Below are 23,797 nucleotides of genomic sequence, written 5' to 3' on the forward strand. Positions count from 1 at the left end.
TTAAAAAAAAAAGCATTTGCCAACATTAATTCTATTCTGTATCATTAGTCTTTGTTGTTTCTCAATTCTCGAAAGACAGAAGGTGGACACATCAGGATGTGATGTTAAGCCTTTCTCACGAGTGGTCTGTGTTCATAGAGCTTTTTAAAATGGCCAATTTATTCCTAGCTTGTCCATAAGGAAAATTTGGCCTATTTAAAGCCCTTAGGACTCTAGGAACCCACCTTCATTTAAGAAGTCAATTTGGTTCAATTTTCTAAATGTTTGTTGCCTGCCCAGTGAATGCCATGCACTGAGCAAGACTGTGCAGGGCAGTCTGGGACACTGGCTAGCAGCAGGTAATTGGTACCAAACTGAAAATAGACAACCTGAGGTTTGTGGCCCAGGAGCTAGGGTCTCAAGGAGGAGTAACCAGTAGAAGCAGATATAGCATGTATGACTTACTCAATGGTGAAATCTCTGCAAAAACATTAATTCTTTTAACTTAGTAGCATATTAATCATTTTTTGTCTACAAACAGCACATAATATAAGTGAAGTTTCCAATATTAAAGCACAAGATCCAAGTTAATCACATAAAATGATAAACCTTTCTGTAATGAGACAGTGGTCATTGAAACTCTTCTTCTTTATGGGATGACTTAGAACTCATTTTCAGCTCTGATGCTTGCTGCCAGGCATTTCTCTACTCAACACTGCATATGTCATGCTCTGTGTTCTATCTAGGGCTCCCTTCCAGGGTAACATTCTTTTTACTTTCTTCCAACAAAGGTCTGCCTGGTATCTGCCTCAGAGCTCACCCAAAAGAAACTTGGCACTGGAGGTAAGTCCCATCTTTTCATCCGAACTGCAACTTCTCCATGGTGGTTTTTCTCAGTTATCTATTGCCAGGTAACAAATCACTCCAAAACTTAGAGAAGCAATCATTTAATTGCTTATAATTCTGCTATTTGGCCTTGGGCCAAGCAAAAGACACTTACTGCTGCTCCTGGTGGCATCACCCTGATTGGGCCTGAAAGGTCCAACGAATGGCCTCCCTCACATGGCTGGTAGTTGGGACTGTCAGCCAGGAGCTCAGCTGGGACTGCCTACAGATAGCCCTCCGTTCTCCTCCACGTGGCTCACTTGGGCTTCTCCTAGCATGGTACCTGGGCTCAAAGAGGGAGTGTCCCAAGAGACAAATACAGCAGCTGCAGATCCTTTAAGGCCCAGCTTTATAAGTTATGTAGCATCATTATTGCCATATTCTATTTGTCAAAACAGGGTGAGAGGCCCACCCAGACTCTGCTTTTCAAAGGGAGGCATTATAAAAAAATTTACACCTGCCTTTAATCCTCTTTAATTTTTCTGACTTTGAAAAAATGCCTGTTCCTTTAAAAATAAATTCCTGCGTTTGTCTTGTGGATTCTCTTCCTTTCTCAATATGTATATATTTTTGACATTCATTTTTAAGTCCCCTTCAGATAGCCTATTATCACTGCTGGTGAGTTTCCTTGTTGCTTTATAACTTTTTCCTGTGAGCTCACCTTGATGGGAGTCCCATGCAAGCCCCCTCTTTTGTGGAGGCAGTCTTTTACAGTGGATAAATTTCCAGCCCAACGAGGAAGCATTTTTCTTATACTTGTACACAGAAAGGACAACCCCTTTCTGGCTCCTGGGTTTTTGGTGTTAGGTGTTAGGATAAGAGGGAGGGCTTCCCACATCAGCTCAGTCCATTATCTTAGTCTGAAGTTCTTGTGATGATCTAGTCCCAATGACAACAAAATCTCTCTTTTACAACCTGGCCTCTGCCAGTGGTTTGCAGTTCCTTTTCAGATTTAAAATCACATCTCAGAACGGTAGCAATTAATTTTAAAAGTTAACAGTGATTTCTTCTCTAGGATGAGAAAACCAGTAACACTCTTCAGTTAAATAAATAATGATGTAGCCAGTGTCTGTGGTATAAGTGGCAAACATTTTTCCCAGTTTACCATTTATTTTTTGACTTTCCTCATGGACATGTTTGACACACAGATTTTTTTTTTATGTTATTAAGAATTGGAGTTGTCAAATTTTTCTTTTATGTCTTTGGTTTGGTGAGAAAGGAAGGTTTTAATCATTCTAATTATTTTTATCAGTGTCTTTACTATTGGATCACCTTCCCGTTTACCGACTGTGCATAATTTTGCAATTTTATTACTTCTTCTAAGTAATATGGTTATTTCTAGTACATGATATATGGCTATTAGCATAACTGATGCCCTCTTGGGCCTGTACAGTTCCTTCCATCCTTTCGCTGACTCTACCCAGGACTGTACTATGCGACAAATCACTTCTCTATCATCAAGAGCTTTGTAGTTAATAGATATTGTTTAATAATCATTAGGACCAGGTGGCCGCTATGCTCAGCTAGTCCCCAAACAATGATGAAGGCCTTTGCTGTTGTATTCCTGGCACCTGCAAGACTATTTACCCATTCATAAATCTGGACTTTAGGAATGCACTTCCTGTTTCCAAGCGGCATACCCCCATACCTTAAGTTAACTGTAAAGTTGTCCCAGTGATTCATCAAGAGAGTCAGCAATGGCTTCAGAGACCTTAATTGCTCCATACTTACTATAGTCACGTAGTAGCCCCTATGGCTGATTTAGTCAGGATTCATTTTGTTGAAAGAAACAACCGCAGTCAAACTAGCTTATGTAAAAAAGGTTTATTGTAGGATATATAAGACTATCACAGGGATGGAGCACAAGCAAGACCCATGTGTTTCATGGATATTGGAAGGTCTTCAGGCCCTTTCTGCCCTTTCTCCTCTGATTTGCTTAGTTCTTGTCTGCTCTTGGCAACCTCTCTTGCATAATCTCTCTCCCCCTCCTCCTCCTCCCCTCTCTCTCCCCCCACCCACCCCAAGTCTGTGAGCACAGCTGCTTCTCTTCTGAATGCATATGACCCTCCTGCCCCCAAATGGTGGTCACAGCATCCATGTCTCTGTGACCTTCTCTTTCAGGAAGTGGAAAATTTTGTAAAGGACAGATAGTAAATATTTTAGACTTTCTGGACCCATAGATCTCTGTTGCAAGCATGGACAGTCATAGATAATATGTAAACTAGTGGGTGTTGCCCGATTGGGCTGATGGCCAATGGTTTGCCAACCCCTGAACTAATTCTTCTTTACTTTTCCAAATTATTTGGAGAGAGAGAACCTGATGGGTTCCCTGTGGGTCAGATGTTCACTCCTGATTCAGTCATTTAGGGAAGAAGTCTAGATTTGCCCTTCTGGGATTATGGGCTGGGGAGACAGATCTTTCTAGAAGAGGAGCTCAACTTTGTTATCTGTGAATTGGGGTAGAGAGAGTTTGCATGTGTCACTTCCAGACTTCAGTATGATTATGGATAAGGAAAATTTCCTAAATGCTGGGGCATCCTGGGTCCACATTCAACTCCATAGGAAAAATAAGCAGTTCCTATTCTAAAATGCCTGGATCCCCATGATAGTGGCCCAGAGCTTCCAGCTGTACAGCATAAGGAATGAAGTCTCTGTTGCAGGGATACAGGGGTTTCCTTTGTTTTTTATTTTTGACTGAGTTGTTGTCACATGTCACACCTTCTGATGTAACCTAAAAACAAACCATTAGATGTTCTACTTTAATAAAATAGCTGTGCCCTGCTCCATCCTATGTCATCCTTAAGCCAGTGTTGGGATGGAATGAGCTGAGGCTCGGGAATGGAGTGTGAGCATCTGGTGGTGGTAAAAAAGGAGCACTTTTACATATTGATACATCCACAGGTCCTTTTTGTACACTGCTTCACTTTTTAAAAAAATTCTTATTCAATTTTTATAGTAACCCTAATTGGAAGATAATCAGTACCCCTAATTTTCAGGTGAGGAAACTCCTCTGTGGATTTAGATCCAGCAGTTAGGTGGGATGGCTGGGGGTTGGGGGAAACCACCGACGTTGCTTTCCTCCTCGCCCCTCCTTCCCACTTGTAGGACAAGCGTAGTGCATTTCACATCTCTGCCCCCAAGCTCTACATATGTCCCTGCTCCCTATGGCCCCTCATTTCTTTACACCCTCTGTATTCTGGACTCTACACCACACTCACCTCATCCCATGACGGCCGCCTCGTCAGCAAGAAGAGCCAACACAGTGGTTCCATCAGAGAAGGATTGGCCACACTGCATTCCCAGAGCCCAGGACCTGGACTGTGCTGAGAGCAGGTGGCAGGGCTGATAGGCACACAGAGCTGTCCCGATGCCCAGTTTACTCTGGACACCTTGCATATGTGGAGGAAAAGCCAAGTCACTTCTTCCAGACTCCACAGACTAGCTAGCAGTGGCCCCTGTGCCAACAAAAAGTCAGGAGCCATGGCGCCCGGGATGCTCCACCAACATGGTACTGCCGTTCCTGCTTTCTTTCCTGCTCACTCATGGCTGTGGGTCTGAAAAGTCAGAAGGAGAAACTACCTACACTGTGCTTTTTAATTTTTTTTAAGAGACCATATACATTCGCAGCCTTTTCTCCAGGTCTTTCTCCACTTATGAAACAATCTAGGCTGAACAGCTTTGGCACCTCACCCCGCCCTCCCCCACGCCACCCCCCGACCCGACCACCACCACCAAGCTGTCTGGACTTGATCACAAAAAGGGATGAGGCTGAGCCTTGGGGGCTGGAGGTGGAGAAGAAATCAAAGGCTAGCTCCTCTGATTGCCGCCTGCATGCCTTAGATGGCCCAGCCACTTCCTTGACTTTTCCTGGGGAGGGAGTTGGAAGCTAATAATGCCCCTTCCCTGCAGGTAATTGGCATTAAAGCTACAATCAGTGCTTTTACCAGATTGGCTGCTCTGGGCTCCTGGGGCTCCTGATTGCAATGAAATAACCCCTTTGCTGGAGTGGGACCTTGCTCCCTCCACCTCTCCCCAGTGTGGTCTCGCTGCAGAGGGAATACTGGAGGATCCAGCATTATTAGGTAATGCCGGGCAAGAAGGGGCTTTTTTTCTGAAAGAAGACAGGATGCCCTATTCGCGTCAGCACAGTGGGGCAAACCTTGGGACTTACACAGCCACACACTTTCCCATCACTCACAAGGCTTCCTCTCCTGCCTCCCAGAGCTCCGGGCTGGAACTCAGGAGATGGGCTCTTCCCCTTGGTGAGGTAGCTTAGCGCCAAGGAGCAAGCGATTTTGGCGATACACTGGATCACGAACTATGTGACCTTGGCTAAGTTACTCAACTTCTTTAAACCTTGAATTCCTTATTTGTAAATGGGGATGGTAATGCTATCTACTTCACAGGGTTGCTCTGAGGTTTAAATCAGGGGTAACGTGTGTAAAATGCCTGGCATGTCGCCAAACTCAATTAATGTTTACAATTCTTATTATCATCTTCTCCATCTTTCAGGAGGAATTTCAGAAGGCCCCTAACTGTTTTCTTTCTCAGTTTCTTCACCTACAAATTGTGAATATCTGTGCATTTGGAAACATTTAACAAATGCCAGAAACTTTTGAGTACCAAGACCATCATATTGGCCTATAGCATAGAGCGTAACAAGAAAACAGAGGCAGGGAGGCCAGTGGGAAGAGGAAGTTATTGTGGATAAGAGAGGGGGGAAAAAAAGATGAAATGGAAAGAAATGAAGCAGCAAACTCAAGCTAAAGGGATTAATGCCCCTCAATCAACCCCAGCAACTTTGAAAGGTTCCCAAGAGGCTTAAGCTGTCTGGGGCAGCTCCAGGTTGGGTGGCTCTGGTAATGACAGACCAGGTGTGGTTTCCAAGGAGAGAGGAGACTCATAGGCTATAGTGTTTGGCACACAGCAGATACTCCGTAAATATTTGTTAATGGTTAACGAAGAGATCACAGCCCAGTTTTTCAAGGTGGAAAAGAGAGATGGCAGTGACACCAGGGAGAAGCTGAGAGAGAATTTCTGGATGTTTCCAGAACCCAATTTATGCAACCTCTGCTACTGGAAGATGAGTTTGCTCTCCTAGAGGGGCTGCAGGGGCAGCCCCTACCCCCAAAGAGCATCATCCGTCAGGCCAGCAAGTTCCAAGAGGCTGAATGAGAAGAGCAGGTTCCTCTAGTCTCCCAGCCCTCCCGGGAAAAAGAATAGAATGCTACAGTGTTTGCAGGGGAGGGAAACCCTGTTTGCAGGGACTGGGTTTACAGTCTCAGGAGGTTTTAGAGGCTCTCTGAGGCTAACCCAATGAGTATTTATGACCTATAAATATGTTCTGTTAAATAGGCTCAACTACTTTAAGTACTTTAAATTCATTTTGTTCAAAACTGTCACTGATTGGGTTCACCAGAAAGCCATCTCCGGGATGGAGGTTGGTGTGTAGGAGGGTCATTGGGAAGTGTTCTTGGGATCAAAGGAAGGAAGGCACCAGGATGGGCAGAGACAGAAGCTGAGCTGTGACGCTGTCTCGATGGAGGCCTCAGCCCACCCTGTGGAGGGTTCTGAAGATGGGGTTGCTTTTTCACAGCTGTTGTGAGCTGGGGTGAGGGGCTGGGCCTTCATCAGCCACCGGATGAGCCACCAGGGAAGGGGTGTGACCTTGGGCAGGTTGGCTCTCTTCAGTAGAGGAAGGTCCCCCAAGGAGCAGACAGCCGAAGTGATAAATCTGTTATTCCTAAAATAAGGAGATCCGGGTGGTGCCTCCCAGGCCCCACCGCAATGGGGGAGCATAAATCAATAGAAAACAGTAGGGTAGGAAGAAAAAACCTCCTCCCGTCACCGCCTTTTCCCCTGCCATACAGAGCAGTTACCATGAGAAACTATGTCATTCATTAACTTACTTGTTTATTTTCTGTCCCCTCTTTTAGATTGTTAGCTCCATGAGTCGAAGCTCCATGAGCCAAAAAATGGGAACTCTGTTCTACCGGACAAGCACCCAGACCATCTCCTATTGCGTGATAAGTACTCAACAAATATTGAACAAATTAACGAGATGAGAAGCCATAACTGGTGGCAAGAAGCCGGTCACGTATTGCAGATGTTCTCAGGAGTCAGGGAAGGAGAGGAGAGAATATACTATGAAGCCAAATTCCATGGAACCAATGACCTGGGCAATCAATGAGACGGATCGGGTTGTGGAAATGCTCCGTCTGATGCTGTAATTGGGGATGGACAGTCCTTCCAGTCTCCGGGTGTTTTGCATGGTTCTTCATCCAAACTGGGCCTCCCTGGGAAAGGGAGTGAGACGGTAAGGTACATTTCATTCTTCCTTCTTAATCCATGATGAATCTTGTCGTACTTAGTAACACTGGCCCCAGCCTTGTTGTGTACCCTCAAGGGGGCCGCCTACGTGCTAGTGGTCACTCAGCCCTGCTCCCCATAGCCTGAACACTTGGAATTTCAAAAGCAAGATGCGGGCGTGAAGTTTGCAAGAAATGCACATGGCACATGGGGTTCTTGCTGCTTTGCTTGTGTTTCGGTCACGGTCACTGTGGCTCCTTGGGCATCGTTGCTGGTAATGGGAGGTACCAGCAGTCTTGGCTCTACTGCCATCATCTTGCTCACCTCGGGGTCTTGCTTTCTGTGTCTGTCAGGATTGTTTGGAGGGCTGGCTTCAGGCCAGTATTCAATTAAATAAAATTGGATTTAGTGGAGTGGAAGTTTCTTCCTCTTGCCCTTTCCAGGAAGAATCAATCTCATTAACATGTTCATGCTCCCAGGACTTTTTTTTTTTTATCTCCTCCTCCCTTTTTCAACTGAACTCATTAATGACACAGAATTTTCTTTTGAAGCTATTCAGTGGTTGGAGTGGCTGGCGAAGCTTGTTCAGGACAAGCTGTCTGCACAGCAGTCCTCCCAGCGTGGGCACTCCTTTGGCAACAAGACTGAATTGATTGCTTTCCTACTTGAACAGGCTCAGTCCCCAAGGCCTCTCTGGGCCGGCCCCTTCTGGACCCTAAGATTGCCCTCAGACCCAAGGGCACTAGGGGCACTCGTTTCCAACCCTCTGCTCCTGTCCTTGGGCCTCTGAGGTCCCCAGAACCCACAAATGCAGGCACGCTGAGCCCCTTTCCCACCCACTAGCCCAGCAGGAGGTCGAGGAATATGGAGAAGGGTGGGAGGAGGCCAGGGTGCTGGGAACATACGCCAAAGGCCTATTTCCACCCGAACGTTCGGCTCTGTAAGCCTGGCCCGACCATCCTGCTCAGGTGTCTGCTAAGGGACCATCAGCGTGCTCTCATAGGAAGCTACAGAGGCAGACCTTCTCCCAGAGTGCACTCCTGCAGCCAGGAGTCTTAGGGGGCCTCTGTATTAATCATGCCTTTTTATTTCCTGTAAATATGATGCATTGACATCTTGGGGCCTTGCTGACACTGGAGAAACTGCCCCTCCCAGGGTTGGCCAATTCCTAGAGATAGTAAACAGCGTCTGCCGTCTGCAGGGAGTGTGCCTTTCGTTTGCAAAGTAACCAATCCAGAACCCACACACTCACCACCTACCTCCCCACTCAGGGCCACTATTCCCCTGACCTAACCACTCCAGGGCCAGGTACCAGCAAACTTGGGATGGCCACTGTACTCCAGAACCCACTGAAATTATTCAAACTAACCAATCCTAAACCTCCTTACCCTGCCTTGCCTGTTCCTTCCCACAGAAACTATAAGCACCTTATTTTATTGCACTTTGCACATGTGGTTTTGGGGTTTTTTTTTTTAACAAATTGAAGGTTTGTGGCACCTCTGCATTGTCAGATGATACATTTTTTAGATTAGCACTTTTTAGCAGTAGAGTATTTTTTAAATTATGGTCTGTACGTTATTTTTCTAGATATAATGCTATTGCACACTTAATAGACTACAGTATAGTTTAAACGTAACTTTTATGTGCACTGGGAAACCAAAAAATTCGTGTGGCTTGCTTTATTGTGACATTTTCTCTCTTTATTTCAGCGCTCTGGAGCAGAATCTGCAATCTTCAAGGTGTGCCTGTACCATATAGACTCTTGCCCATGTTCCCCCCCACCCCCCGGCTCCCCAGAGGTGGAAGATGGGGTGTTGGGGATGGGTGAAATGGTGAAAGGCGTCAAAAGGTACAAACTTCCAGTTATAAAATAAGTCATGGGAATGTAATGCACGCCATGGTGACAGTTGTTAATAGTACCGTATTGCATATTTGAAAGTTGCTGCACACAGTGGGGTGCTGCTCCAGGACCAGCCTTCAGACCTGTAAGATCCCCTGCGCAGTAAGCCATTGACGTCCGTCACAACAGGTGGAAGACATTACAAAAGGCCTATCTGAGTTGTCTAGTAACGCAAAAACAAACAGCGTTTGGGGCCTGGAAGAGCTGTATGCACGACATACAAGACCCCCATGGACATCAGTAGTGACCAAGGGATCCACTTTGTCGGCCATGAAGTTCAGGAATGGGCCGATAAGAATGACACACACCGGCATCTCCCCCTGCCTCACAACCCCACTGCTGCTGGGCGGTGAATGAGCTGCTTCAACAACAACTGAGACGGGAAACCCGCTCCTTCAACGTGTGGACACATCCCAGGAGCGCTCGTCCCAGTGCTAACGCCATGTTAACCCAGAGGCAACTAGTCAACGCCATTCAGGTTCAACTGTTGACCACTGAAGGACCATTGCCAACTGCTGGCCAGGACGATAACTCACTTTTGCCCTCGCCGCAGGCTCTACCCCCAGGGGAACACATTATAACATAGCCCTGGGACTGACAGGTGAGTCTCTGTGGTTTGGGTTTGTTGCCTCATGGGGAAGAGGATTAGAAAGGGACTTAAGAGGTTTCACCTGTCTCCTACCCAGCCCCACCTAAGAGGACTAAGGTAATTAATCCGGGCCCCCTACTGGAGAAGGGCACCATGACACTAACCCTGCAGTCTGTTCTATGGCCTCTCCAGTATTCGGCCCTGGCTGTGGGGACTGAGGGTAGACAGGCCGTGGGGTCCTGCAGGCCAGGACAGAAACCACGGGCAGGGGTGGTGGTATCTCAGACTGCTGTTACTGCTTGTATTTTGCTCAATGGTCATCATCTTCCCTGTACTGTGCCTGTTAAACACCTTACATTTCACCCCTAGTCTGAGCAGAGGGAATCTGTTCACAGACTGGGTGACAACAGTGGCCTCACTGTGAAATGAGTTTGATGGCTGGGTCTACAGGGAGGTGCCGTCATGGTCCTCCTCTGGCCCCTCCATGACCCGATAAGCACCTGACTCCATAAGTTTGCCCACCTCTTGGCCTCCTGATACTCTTTAGCTGCTGATGTCTGTATTGCATTTGTGGTAGCTGGTTGCAGTTCGCCTCTGTCTACCTGACCCCTCAGAAGAGGGACAACGAGGAAGAGGGGTGGGCCAGGACTGTAAGGGTCGCGCAGGGTGTTTAGGGATGGAGTGTATGGTCAGGTCGCTCAGGATGGCTGTTGCTCCCTGCACATCCCCTGCTCCACCGACACCTGAGTCACCTATGCCCTCCTCACAGGAACGTGCTTTCCCCCTGCCCCTTAGGCCAGAATGGCTTCACCTGCTAGTTTATTAAAAGGAAACATCGGCCCTGGTGAGGGGCTGTGAGGGAGGTGCCCTGGCTGCCCGTTTCCCTGGTAACTAATGAGCCTAACTAACATTGGTCAATTTCCCTATAAATGGTAGACCACCCCCGCCCCCCCACCACCACCACTGTAGCAAAGACTGCTGTTGTGTCCTGCTCGCTGGCTGCCTCACACGGTGGGGTGTTGCTCCAGGAACTGGCTTCAGACTTGTAAGATCCCCTGGCCAATAAGCCGTTATGTGTCTGTCGTTGTCTCCCGGGTCTTACTTAGGTCTTGAGGCTGGGCAACTACAAGGCTTGCAGGCCTGCGGGGTGCAGCCCAACAGAGTATTACAGTGGAAACTAATCACATTGATGTGTACAGTTACTAAAAATATTTTTAAGACAAATTTTGATTTAAAAATGAATGCTTTAGAGCTGAATGTGCTTTAGAGGTGAACGTGCTTTATCAATTTATTAAATACCACGGTCTAGCAGGATATCTCGTAACTACCGTAATTCTGAGTTGTGATGAGTGTGAAGGATGTCTTGCAACGCCTGCGATGATTGTAAACTGATAGGAAAACATCCCCTGTTGCTAATACAACCGTGGCTTGTTGCATATCCTCAAACTGAAGAAAATGCTAAATTGCAAATGAGGTTAAAGAAAGATGTAATTTTCACGATCCAAGTTCACAGATGCCTTGAATCCTACCCAGCCCGTGGCCTGCAGGTTAAGGACCTTGTTTTAGAGTTTGGAAAATCAGTGGCAGGTGGACAAGCTGGTCTCCTCTTTGGACTGAGTCTGGCTTCAGCTCAGGGGCACTCTCCAGGAGCCCAGCAGTTCAGGCCAGCAAATCATATCTTTGTTAGCAAATGGTTCCCCCTGCCCTCTGGCCTGGAGTGGGGGAAAAAGCCATGCTTTTCCTTTGCAATCTTGGGCAATGAGGGTGCCATCAAGGTATCTGGGATGGGATAGAGCAAGCTCGGCAACCTTTTGCAAAATCAGTTTCCGCTCTATAGAAATGGAAGGGCATGGTGCTTCTGACCCCTTATCTCCATCAAGAGTTGGGTCTTGTGAGTCCTAAATCTCTACAGTTATCACAAAGTTTGATTTTTGTCATTACTGGGCATGCCTCATGGTCACTTTACACTCATGAATCACTGGTATTGGACATGATTATTTCTTTTTTTTAAATTAATTTTTTAGAGTATAGTTGCTTTACAACGTTGTGTTAATTTCAGGTGACAGCAAAGTGAATCAGTTATACGTATACCTATATCCACTCTTGTTAAAATTCCCTTCCCATTTAGGTCACCACAGAGCATTGAGTGGAGTTCCCTGTGCTATACAGTAGGTTCTCATTAGTTATCTATTTTATATATAGTAGTATGTATAAATGTCAATCCCAAACTCCCAGTTCATCCCATCCCCCTTTCCCCCTTTGGTAAGCATAAGTTTATTGTCTACATCTGTGACTGTATTTCTGCTTTGCAAATAACTTTATCTGTATCATTTATCTAGATTCCACATATAAGTGATATGATATTTGTTTTTCTCTTTCTGACTTAACTTCATTCACTCTATGACAGTCTCTAGGTCCATCCACATCTCTGCAAAGGGCACTATTTTGTTCCTTTTTATGGCTGAGTAATATTCCATTGTATATATGTACCACATCTTTATCCATTCCTCTGTCAGTGGACATTTAGGTTGCTTCCATGTCTTGGCTATTGTAAATAGTGCTGCAATGAACACTGGGGTGCATGTAATCTTTGTGAATTATGGTTTTCTTCAGATATATGCCCAGGAGTGGGATTGCTGGATCATAAGGTAGCTCTGTTTTAAGTTTTTTAAGGAACCTCCATACTGTTCTCCATAGTGGCTGCACCAACTTACATTCCCACCAACAGTGTAGGAGGGTTCCCTTTTCTCCACACCCTCTCCAGCATTTATTGTTTGCTCATTTTTTGATGAAGGCCATTCTGACCTGTGTGAGGTGATACCTCACTATAGTTTTGATTTGTGTTTCTCTAATAATTTGTGGTGTTTAGCATGTTTTCATGTGTCTGTTGGCCATCTGCATGTTTTCTTTGGAGAAATGTCTATTTAGATCTTCCACCCAGTTTTTGATTGGGTTGTTCGTTTCTTTGATATTGAACTGCATGGGCTGTTGGTATATTTTGGAGATTAATCCCTTGTCAGTTGCTTCATTTACAAATATTTTTTCCCATTCTGAGGGTTGTCTTTTCATTTTGTTTATGGTTTCCTTTGCTGTGCAAAAGCTTTTAAGTTTAATTAGTGGATACAATTATTTCTGATGTCCATGGATCATCCTAAGGGGGACGTCATCACCAAGATGCGAATTGTAGCCTTGGAAGGGAATAAGGTTACCTGGTGGTGTGATCAAAGTAAGAAGGTGGTCCATGAGGAGCCAGCCTCAAAATAATTTGATTACTGAGAGAACAGGCTTCCAGGACTGGCCAGGCCACAATGTGAATGTGCCACCAAAGGGTCAGATGTCCCCTTGAACTCTTTTGATCTCATAAGTAGGAAACAGCCTGCCTTTACTCTCCCCTCTGAGGACCTGAGAGAAGACGGTGACCTCTTGACCCTTTGGATGGATCTAGGAACATCCCTAACATGAGCTGCCCCCTGTACCAACACCTCCCACTCTGCAGGCCTGGTTCCAGGGCTCCCTCCTCCATGGTTACTGCCATGCGTAAGGACCCTGTTCTACGGAAGAATCCATGTACAGCACACCTCTGAATTCTCTTCAGGGATTCAGTGTCTAGGAGGTCAAAGCACATCTTCCCAGCAGTGGTTTTTCTGCATCCAGCCAGGCTCCTCTGATCATGTGGAAGGAGTATCTGCCACCTTGACAATATTTGTCTTTGAGATAATTCCTTCACACCTTAAGAAACAGGTTAAATGTATGCTTTTATTGTGAAAAAAGACTTCATGATCACAGTATGGCAAGGAGGTGCAGAGTTGTGCCTAATCCCAAAGTACTGGGTTGGGTATGGATGCATGAAACAGGCCCACAATGTAAACGGTGCGTACAGTGTGACAGCCTCATTCTGAGTTAAATCTAATGCAAGCTGTAATTAGAAAGTATGGATATATCACACTAGTTCTATTCATATTTGCCACCATTGAATAACAGCACGGATATTACCCTTGGAGGGATACCTAGTGTGAGAAATCTCTAACGGGGGAGAGCATCTAATTCATAAGAAATTTTTCCTTCACCAAGGAAGCTACAAATTCAAGGTGTGATTATGGAACAAGGTAAAAATCTGACCTTAGACCAAGAAATCTTTGAGATGCAGTGTGTGGGTCTCACGTGCTTTGTTCTACATTTTGAACCTTGGCAGTTTGGGGGATGGTGGCCAACAGTGATCAACATTCCAAACCCCAGGCAGACGACCCTGGCTCGGGGCAGGTGCCGAGTGATCCAAAGAAGCCAAATTCATTGCTCTGCCATGTCTAGATGTGAGACAAACATCACATAGATCTTAATATACGTTAATTATGTTACCAGCAGATGAAATTGATGGCCCATGTTAGTGAATCAAGCTTCTCCTGTGCTCAGCTTTGTGTCACATGAGGTGTGTGTGTGAGCTATAGTTGCAGGGGGCTGGGAGGCTCCAGTAAAACAACTCGCTGAGTAGTTTGCCCAGCCCCAGGCCTGTACTGTGAAGGAGGAGAGGTGAGGGCCAGGCTGCTTCAAAGCATGGATTTTTTTTTTTCCCTGCGGTACGCGGGCCTCTCACTGTTGTGGCCTCTCTGGTTGCAGAGCACAGGCTCTGGACGCGCAGGCTCAGCGGCCATGGTTCACGGGCCTAGCTGCTCCATGGCATGTGGGATCTTCCCGGACCGGGGCATGAACCCGTGTCCCCTGCATCAGCAGGCGGACTCTCAACCACTGCGCCACCAGGGAAGCCACAAAGCATAGATTTTTAAATTTTATTTATTAAAAAAAATTTTTTTATAAATAGTTTTTATTTTTTTTAATTTTTATTATAGTTGACTTATAATGTTGTGTTAGTTTCAGGTGTACAGCAAAGTGAATCAGTTATACATATACATATATCCACTGTTTTTTAGATTCTTTTCCCATATAGGCCATTACAGTGTATTGAGTAGAATTCCCTGTGCTATACAGTAGGTCCTTATTAGTTATCTATTTTATATATAGTAGTGTGTATATGTCAGTCCCAGTCTCCCAGTTTATCCCTTCCTCCCTCTTACCCCCTGGTAACCATAAGTCTGTTTTCTACATCTGTAAATCTATTTCTGTTTTGTAGATAAGTTAATCTGTACCTCTTTTTTAGATTCCACATATAAGCAATATCATATGATATTTGTCTTTCTTTGTCTGACTTACTTCACTTAGTATGGTGATCTCTAGGTCCATCCATGTTGCTGCAAATGGCATTATTTCATTCTTTTTTTATGGCTGAGTAACATTCCATTGTATATATGTACCATATCTTCTTTATCTATTCCTGTCAATGGACATTTAGGTTGCTTCGATGTCTTGGCTACTGTAAATAGTGCTGCGATGAACACTGGGGTGCATGTATCTTTTTGAATTATGGTTTTCTCCAGATATATGCCCAGGAGTGGGATTGCTGGATCATATGGTAGCTCTATTCTTAGTTTTTTAAGGAAGCTCCATACTGTTCTCCACAGTGGCTACACCAACTTACATTCCCACCAACAGTGTAGGAGGGTTCCCTTTTCTCCACACCCTCTCCAGCATTTATTGCTTGTAGATTTTTTTGATGATGGCCATTCTGACTGGTGCAAGGTGATACCTCACTATAGTTTTGATTTGCATTTCTCTAATAATTAGTGACGTTGAGCATCTTTTCATGTGTCTGTTGGCCATCTGTATGTCTTCTTTGGAGAAATGTCTGTTTAGATCTTCTGCCCATTTTTTGATTGGGTTGTTTGGTTTTTTGATATTCAGCTGCATGAGCTGTTTGTATATTTTGGATATTAATCCCTTGTCAGTTACTTCATCTGCAAATATTTTTTCCCATTCTGTGGGTTGTCTTTTCATTTTGTTTATGGTTTCCTTTGCTGTGCAAAAGCTTGTAAGTTTCAATAGGCCCAATTTGTTTATTTTCATTACTCTAGGAGGTGGACCATAAAAGATCTTGCTGCAATTTATGTTGGAGAGTGTTCTGCCGATGTTTTTCTCTGAGAGTTTTATAATATCCAGCATTACATTTAGGTTTTTAATCCATTTTGAGCTTATTTTTGTGTTTGATGTTAAGGAGTGTTCTGATTTCATTTTTTTCATGTAGCTGTCCAGTTTTCCTAGCACCACTTACTGAAGAGACTGTAGCAGGGATTTTAAAGTTCTACTTTGTCCAGTCAAAACTCAGGAGAGACAAAACGAAAAATCAAAATGCAAGAGAAAAAATACACTCTCATCATCCTTCCATTTTCCTTCATCTTCCCTACTCTGGTCTTCAGCAATTTGGCCAAGGGGTTGGGTTCTGGGCTAAATGAGAGTCGGGAATGCAGGTTCCTAGTTGACTGCATACCTTAGGAAGAGCAGGACCCCAAACACAGCAGTGACAACCCTTGAGGGTCTGAAACCTCTATTTCCTTAGCACCTTATAGAGTGGACATGAGGGTCAGCCTCAATCTAGAGCCTTCTACCAAGACCTCCTACTGGGCTCCTTCAACAACCTATAGAAGGTATTGGTTAACGTTCTTGCTCTGAAGAAAAAAAGAGGAACAGGCAGAGAATGAACTCCAAATGGTTTCTACAGCAGGGCCACACTTGGGCAGTGCTTTTAATCTAGCAAGTAAAAAAATGCTAAATCTTTTCATGGCCATCTCAATTTAGGATTTGCACACTAGGGGTTGAGGACAGGTGCAACATTTTTGAAAAACCAGGGCTGCGCTTCCTCCTTAGATTTTCTGTTGTAATTTTTCCATATATTTTCTTTCACAAAAAAGAAATGAGTCATTGTTTTCCCTTCAAATTTGCAAAATTTCCTCTGGGAATATTATTTTGCAAATGGAGAGTGTTAAAGTGGATCATGAACAGGAGAAGCTGGATCACATGGGGAAACAAGCCAGAATGGGGCAGGATCAAAGGCATGAGAACATCTTTTCTACCACAGGTGGAGCTCCCCATCGTAAATAACCAGGTGTTGGTTATCCTCTTCCTGTATTTTCAGTGGCCATTTTTTAATTGCACTTTGACTTCTTTCCAGCACCTGACACATGCCTGCCCAATTGCTGGCCAATGGCTTCTGCAAAGTAGACCCAGACCAACCCATGTTAAACTAAGGCAAAATAAATTTGGAAGGTCAGCCTGCCCAATCTAGCCATCCAACGATGCGTCCTCAAAACAGAGTGATTCCTGGCTTTTTTGGCCCCTGTTTGGTATATCTGGGATGGGGTGTGAATGACCGATAGCCTCATTCTTAGTTTAGGGCTTGCACACGGCACCAGTAGGATAACCATGGTCTGTAACTTAGGTGAAGATTCCCAGACCCCTCCTAGCAGTAGTCCTGCTCATCTCACAGTGCCTTGGTATTTTCTGAGCGACTCAGGCCCCCACTCCATCATCTGGCCCTGTCATTTGGCCTGAGTGGGCTCTCTTGGACACTCATAATGTAACCTTCCGATGAATTTCATCCCTTCGCCAAAGGTGAGAGCAGTCTATGGAATTAGCAAGTTGCATTTATTTGGAATGTAATAGGTTTTTGATTATCTGGGAACTGTGGTTATTGTGGATTTTTGGAAAACAAAGTTCATCACCACAAGCCAATCCTCACTAAAAAAGTCACTGGAGAAAGTCACAATTCCACTTGTAAAATCATTTTATTGGTATAAATATACATATGAATAAAATAGCTTCAGCATGTAATGTAAGTGAATATTTGTGAAATGTCTTAAAAAGTAGTAGTTTGATTTTTTTACAGGTGTCAAAGTATTCTCTCTTAATCACACGTTAAAAGCTAATATGCAGACAGAAATTAAAGGCCTTCAAAAAACACGAATATTCATAAAACCTCATTCCAGTCAACTATATACATTAATCTGGGCACATGGTAGCACCAGCCACGGGCCTTTCACTCAGTTCTTAACTTGCTTGTTGATGGTATCACAAAGGTCACCAGACCAAGTTTAAATGTACAATTCCACATTGGGAAGGAAGAAGTTCCCCACGGGAGAATGCAAAAACCATACCCAAGATCTAATATATATAATTTATACAAATTATTAGTGTGCTCTGTTAATATAATTACAGTGTGCAATTGCATACATCAAGAATAAATTGCTCTATCAAGTCAAGTGCAGATTTGACACAGGTACATGCAGCAGTACCCCAGGGTCAGCTGGATGGTGTTACTTGTGAGTGTGTGTCCAGTTACTTTGTTTACCTCCCAAGACTCATCTTACAGGGCAAACTAGCTGCCTCAGAGAAATTCAAGTAGGGCCCATGGGATAATTGCTGGCATTCACTGAAGGCATATGAAGGAATGCATAGAAATCAAATGCTAAGGGTTGGGAGAAGATCAGACATGTGCTTTGATTGATTACTGAGAGATGGATCTTTTTCAGTTTTGGGGGGGCGGGAAAGGACAAAGGAAAAAGCACCAAGAGAAGATGCTTAGGAAGTAGGAAGAGGTGTTGCCCTTGGTTCCTCTCTGATGGCCAGCAAACGCACCCCGCATGGTAAGACTTCTACGGGGGTGACCGTTACACAAAAATAAACTCTTTTTCTGCTTCTTCCCCAGAGTCACTGGATTTGCTGCCTTGCTGGCCATCTTTACTGGAGGACCACTGCTTTTGTTCTTGACACTCCTGGGCCTGCTGGCCCCAGCTTCTCCTGGACACTGAAACAGAAAGGAAAGGAAGTCATTATAGTTGATGAAAAAGAAGATGCCAGTGGCCTGAGCAGTAATGGCGTGAGATGCAGGGGCCCTGAAGAGTGGGAGGGGTCGGGATGAACTTGCTCAAAAACAACTTGCCAAGTACACTTCAAGACTCTAGACAGAAATTAAAAACAAACCAACAAAACAAAACAGAAAAACCCCAGTCTATGAGAGGGTGAGCCTCTCATAGATGTGGTTGACCATCTGAGGGCAAGGACCCCAGAAGGTGAGGGTGTGGGTGGGAGCGAAGGGAGAGGCCAGGAAGGAGGAGCACTGAAGCCACTGTGCCCCAGGTGACCTCCTCAGTCACAGCTGCCCCCTCATGCAGTGCAGAGCCCTGAGGTGGACCATTTAGGGTTGGCCATCCCTGCTTCAGGGACGGGATATAAGCAGAGGCCCCAGTAATCCTTGTCAGGGTTTTCTATGTCTTAGAAAACCTCAGTTCCACTCGCTAGGAAATGTTTAAAGTCTTGTAGAGATGAATTAATACTGCCTATATTCAATCCTCTAGGAACCAGCCTCCAGGTAAAAAACTACCATTTTTGTTGCCTGTTCTGCTCACATATAAATATGAAGGATCTGCTGTGTCTCTACAAAGCAACGATGAGAGAACAATCACCGGACTGAGCCTTCGTGATGTGTCCTGCCAGGCGCTCTGTTTTATCATTGCTACTCTTCACAGCTACGGGGTAGGTTCCATAAAACTTGGAATCGGGATTTAAACCAAATCTTTCTCCAAAGCCCATGTTCTTTCCAACTAGATCATAGCTTCACTGCTACTATACCTTGGGAAAGGTTCAAATGCCACACTCCAGCATGACTGTTAAGGGTTATTAAATATTACCCACCAAGTCTATTGTAGAGACACCACTTAAGCTAAAAATACCAAACCCATGCACTTTATGTGGCTGGAAAGAGTACAGCTACCTCACTACTCAGAAGTTTAAATGATCCAACCAGGAACATAGTCCTGGAAAAGCAAGAGGATTCATTTGCTGCTTCTAATCATTTCGATGTTAGCATTATGCTAAAAAACTCATCTTGGCTACTTAAATGTTTACTCTGCTAAAGAATGGTTTCAGGAAGTGAAAGCTCATGAAACCTAATAGTCAAAATGCAAACATAATAAAGTACTTCTCCTGCCACTCCTGCTGTCAGGGCCAGATTCTGACCTCTAGACAATAAAAATTTAAGTTTAGTTAATTACATTAAATTGAAATTACTCAATTCTGAAAAGGATAAACTTTCAAATCTCACCATACAAGTAAGTAATTTTTAAAAATTTTTTGACTTCTTTTTACCCAACAGCTTTGAGCAAATTCTCAGATGGAGGGGAAAAGCAATGAATAAATGTTATATATTGATTTTTATTTTTTAGCTTGAATTGGGTAAAAAAATTAAATGTGTTTGGTCCTTTGAAAGTTGTTAACAAGCCAGGTTTTGGAAAAGTAAATAATTTTCTATAAATAGTTTGCCCTTTATCATGAAGCCAATTTGATAGTATTCAATAATACTCAAAGTATTTAAGTTCTCAACTTGTGTGTGTATTATGAACAGGAGTTAATAGAGAAAATTTATAATATTTTCATCTTGAAATACTGTGCAATAAATAATCTAACCTCAAAGTAGAGCATTACTAGTGAAAACTGCTGGGAAATTTTATTCATTCATTTTAAAACTAAAATAAGTATTACTCAAAAACTTCCAACACTACAAGCTCTAAGGAAGAAATAAGTATGGTGATACATTGCTCATTTGTCTTCGGAGTAAACATATTAGCTTTTTTTCTTAGATTAAAACTTTTCATCCTTCCCAATATTTTAGGCTTCCTTGAAATCCCAGGTCTAACTGATGTTACATGATATGACATCAGACTACTCTCTAAAAATGGAGAAATTCATGCAATCAAATATGTTTCTGTCACAGATAAAAACCGAGAACCTGGACCAGGGCTAAGCGAAACTGAGAGAAATCCAACACAGGAATCTTCCCTGCAAAAAGTAAGCTTGTCCTTTAGCCTCCACCCAAGTGACACTAGTTTTTGAGTCCTCCAGGGATGGCGGGGGGCAAGTTAACAGGCTGGTTTCTGAGTTGGCACCAGTTGTGAAAGGAAAACTTTTCATTTGTCCGACAGTCACTGAGAGGACTAATAACCTGCTCTTTCTGGGGGACTGTCACACCACTTCACTAGGGCGGTGCCATTATCTAAAACTTTATTCTAAAAATATTCACTGTCATTGGCTTAACTCTACCAGTTGTGAATGTGACACTCAGTCTAGTAGCAGGCTGACATTTTCTTTGTATCATAGGTAGGCACCTTTCTTGGATAGGAAAACTGAGGCATGGTGAGATCAAGGAACTAGTTGCACAACTAACTTTGAGTTTGGAAGCCAAAGCACACAGTATTAGTCCAGATCACTAGTGCAAACAACTTTGTAGGGGGAAGAATGTTCTTTGTCAAGTTTGTTTTCCAGCCTTTAGGCAGCATTATTTGATTGCATGTGATTAGGATGTTAATTACAATTATATTGAAGTAGGTTCAATATTTCTGAATTTAGACTCTCTACTAATTCAGAGGAATCTGAGGCAGCCTGCTTTAATGTGTGAATTCTTACATTAAAGAAGTATAGTAAAACAATCTAATTTTTTTAATATACTGTATAAGTCAAGCATTAAAGTGCTGGAGCATCTCTATTATGTGTCTATACACATATTTATTACCATTCCAGGTACCATTAAAATTATAAAAGATACTTGAGTAAGTAAACAGGCAATGTGTTCAACAGAGACACTCCATGTATATTCATATCCTGTCTACAGTGGCGATAATTGGCCCAGAGAGGCTCAAATGTGAAATCTGTCATTCTTGAAGATGATCTGATTTTGCGTATATATATATATATATATATATATATATATATGCAAATACATATATATGCTAATTTTAAAGCTTCTGAAATGTGCATATAAATTCAGAATTAGAGATTCATATAAAAATTTGAGGTTTTCTTCATTTTAAGCTCCACTGACCTCCATATTTCCCAGGAGAAAACATTATGATGACCTTAAAATACTACTCAGCAGTCGGCCCTGGTTTTTTAATACTCTCTGGCAAGGGCCCAAAGTGCCAACCAACCATTAAATTTCTTTTGAAGAATTCACGTAGGGGTAGTAGAACCCAGATCTGGTGAAAACTGGGGAACAGAGCAGTTGCTTACAGACAATAAGCCGCAGCCAAGGTTTTGGCTATAGGTTGAATTATGGAAGAAGAAAGTGATATATGTAAAAGGAATCTCACAATAAGGTGGCCTGTACAAAGAGAATGCATTACAATGCATACGAAGCCAAAACCAACTATTTTCTTCAAGAAAATAGGACATACTCTACTGAACACCTCAGAGCTTACGATTAAACGTAAATGCTATGAAATTCATATCACTTGAGGCAGTTACAAGTACTTCCAGGAAAAGAAAGTAAGCATTTTACCTGTCACATCAATATTAAAATAGCCACACAATTCAAACAGAATAATCGTGATAAAAATAGGTAGCATGCTTTGAGAACAATAGCCTCTGTTTCACGGATACATGATTTAGGAAAATAGGAAAGCTATTAGCATAAACAAAGCTGTTCTTAAAACACTTAAAGTACACACTGTGGTTTAATAGAATTGCTCTGCTGAATGCTATTTGTTAACCAGGAAACTATTCAGAAAGACTGCTACGCAGTTCGCAGGGGTGAAGACAAGTGCTGGGAATCGGCACTAACAAAACAGGATTAAAATATTATACATAAAATTACTTTGATTGAAGCTCCTGTAAAAATTACATTTTTGGTTTCCTGTCCATAGTTCAAGGAATCAAGGCAGTAAAGCAAATCAAGATGGTCCTATTCAATTCCATCGAAATATGATGCAGCCCATCACAATGAGAATTTTAAGCCAAAGAGGTCATGAAAAAATCAGAGAGACACAGAATTTCTTGCCTTTCTAGGATTTGGCTTATCTCTGGCTTCATCTTATTTCTACTCTAACTCAAAGCCTCGCTGGCTGATCCATGTGGTACTGGCAGGCGGGCTCCTTGTCTGTGTGTTGTATAAAGTGCTCTAGTGACCTCTTGAAGAAGGAACATTACTTTGTATCAAGTGGTGCTTTGTTACTAACAAATGATATGAGTCAACTGATGCAATAGTTCAAATGTAAATTTCCAAAATCTAGAAACATCTATGTAACCTTGAGTGTCCTAATCAAAAGAGGCACTATATAGAGATAGAGCCTCTGATTTAATATACTCTAAGAATTAATTCTCTCTCTTCATAAAGTAAGTGTCTTAGGTGTTCATTTATGTAATTTTTCTGTGACTTGAAGACAACACATTTTCTTAGAAAATCTCTTGCAGGGAAAAGAGTTACTGTAATTGTGTGTCTATGAACACACCTACCACAAAGGAAGTACTTTAATAGTGAAGGACTAAGTTGGTTGGTTTCCTCTAGGGCAAGTGCTACTCGGCCCAAACAGAATGTTCCATGCGTATCTACAGACTATGGACTTCGCTTTATGTGGTGGGGCATGTCCGTAACTCCACCCTGTCATGTGGCTAGTGTGTGCCGGGCCACCAGGCAAGTCAGAGTACGTGGCTCATCCAACAGTACTGGCCAAGAAGGCTGATTCCAAATGCTGTTGCTCGTGGAGGGCTGGTAGGTGTTTTCTTTGTTGTTTTTGTGTTTAAATCTGTCAAGGGAAGTACTCAAAGACAATAGTTCCTACTTGAGAAATCATAACTCAGTGAGCTACTAAGCTCTAAGGTGGGAGAGGTTTATCAACAATAAGTGCTAACGTTTCAGAATGGTTTAGCCTTTTAAAATAAAGGGAAATTATCCCTATTATAAGGTCACTTCCAGGGCCCTGCCCTCTTGAGGGATGTGGGGTTATGGCTAGACTGCGGGGCTGTGGGCACTTTATCCCTGGAGCCAAGACACTCATATGTTAACCTCTGATAAAGTTTTACAGAAAGAAAAAAAGCCTTCTTCTAAGGGAAAAAGTCCCTTAAGGAAATTTCACATATCAGAATATTTTATATTCTTTTTCTTTTATGATATGAAAATTTCCTTTAAAAAAAGACTTTTCAAGTCATATTTATAAAAAGTTATTAACCAGGGAGATGATGAATAGTCATAGAAAAGCCATTTCCTCTCTGAATCAGCAGTGCTTGTTCTAAAATTTCCCATTGGAGACGAAAGCTGATTTAAAGTCTGTCTCCTTTTTCTCTCCTGGGACTATCCTCACCTGAAAATAACTTTACAGAATTTACTACAGTGTCAAATGGCAGAGAGAAGTTATTGAGTAACTGCTGTAAAATAGTATAAATTGTTCCTAGAGGGTGAAAGGTTAATTGGTACTTTTCCTTTC

At 43.2% G+C, this 23,797-nt stretch overlaps 2 protein-coding genes across 27 annotated transcripts in view; one reads left to right on the forward strand and one right to left on the reverse strand.

Moving 5' to 3' along the window:
• Positions 1-23,797, forward strand: part of SLC17A1 (solute carrier family 17 member 1) — a 269,472-nt gene that overhangs the window by 209,095 nt on the left and 36,580 nt on the right. For 19 of the 24 annotated variants that reach the window (XR_014016750.1, XR_014016751.1, XR_014016752.1 and 16 more), the window contains 7 exons: positions 771-822; positions 6,801-7,180; positions 8,883-9,674; positions 18,253-18,423; positions 18,902-19,079; positions 20,317-20,390; positions 22,882-23,085. The gene's annotated coding sequence lies outside the window, so the exon portion shown is untranslated. Of the gene's footprint in view, positions 1-770; positions 823-4,773; positions 5,857-6,800; positions 7,186-8,882; positions 9,675-18,252; positions 18,424-18,901; positions 19,080-20,316; positions 20,391-22,881; positions 23,086-23,797 lie in introns of those variants that run through there. The other 5 variants (XR_014016763.1, XR_014016764.1, XR_014016760.1 and 2 more) reach the window with 4 other exon arrangements.
• The window catches only part of CARMIL1 (capping protein regulator and myosin 1 linker 1), a 317,704-nt gene continuing 310,768 nt past the window's right edge, over positions 16,862-23,797 (reverse strand). For all 3 annotated transcript variants that reach the window (XM_081245158.1, XM_081245157.1, XM_081245156.1), the window contains one exon: positions 16,862-18,351. In XM_081245158.1, coding sequence (XP_081101284.1) covers positions 18,215-18,351 — 137 coding nt within the window. In that variant the 3' untranslated portion in view covers positions 16,862-18,214. The remainder of the gene's footprint in view (positions 18,352-23,797) is intronic.

This window comes from Mesoplodon bidens, assembly GCF_964165515.1.
Source record: "Mesoplodon bidens genome assembly, chromosome: 10".
Classification (NCBI taxonomy): domain Eukaryota; kingdom Metazoa; phylum Chordata; class Mammalia; order Artiodactyla; family Ziphiidae; genus Mesoplodon; species Mesoplodon bidens.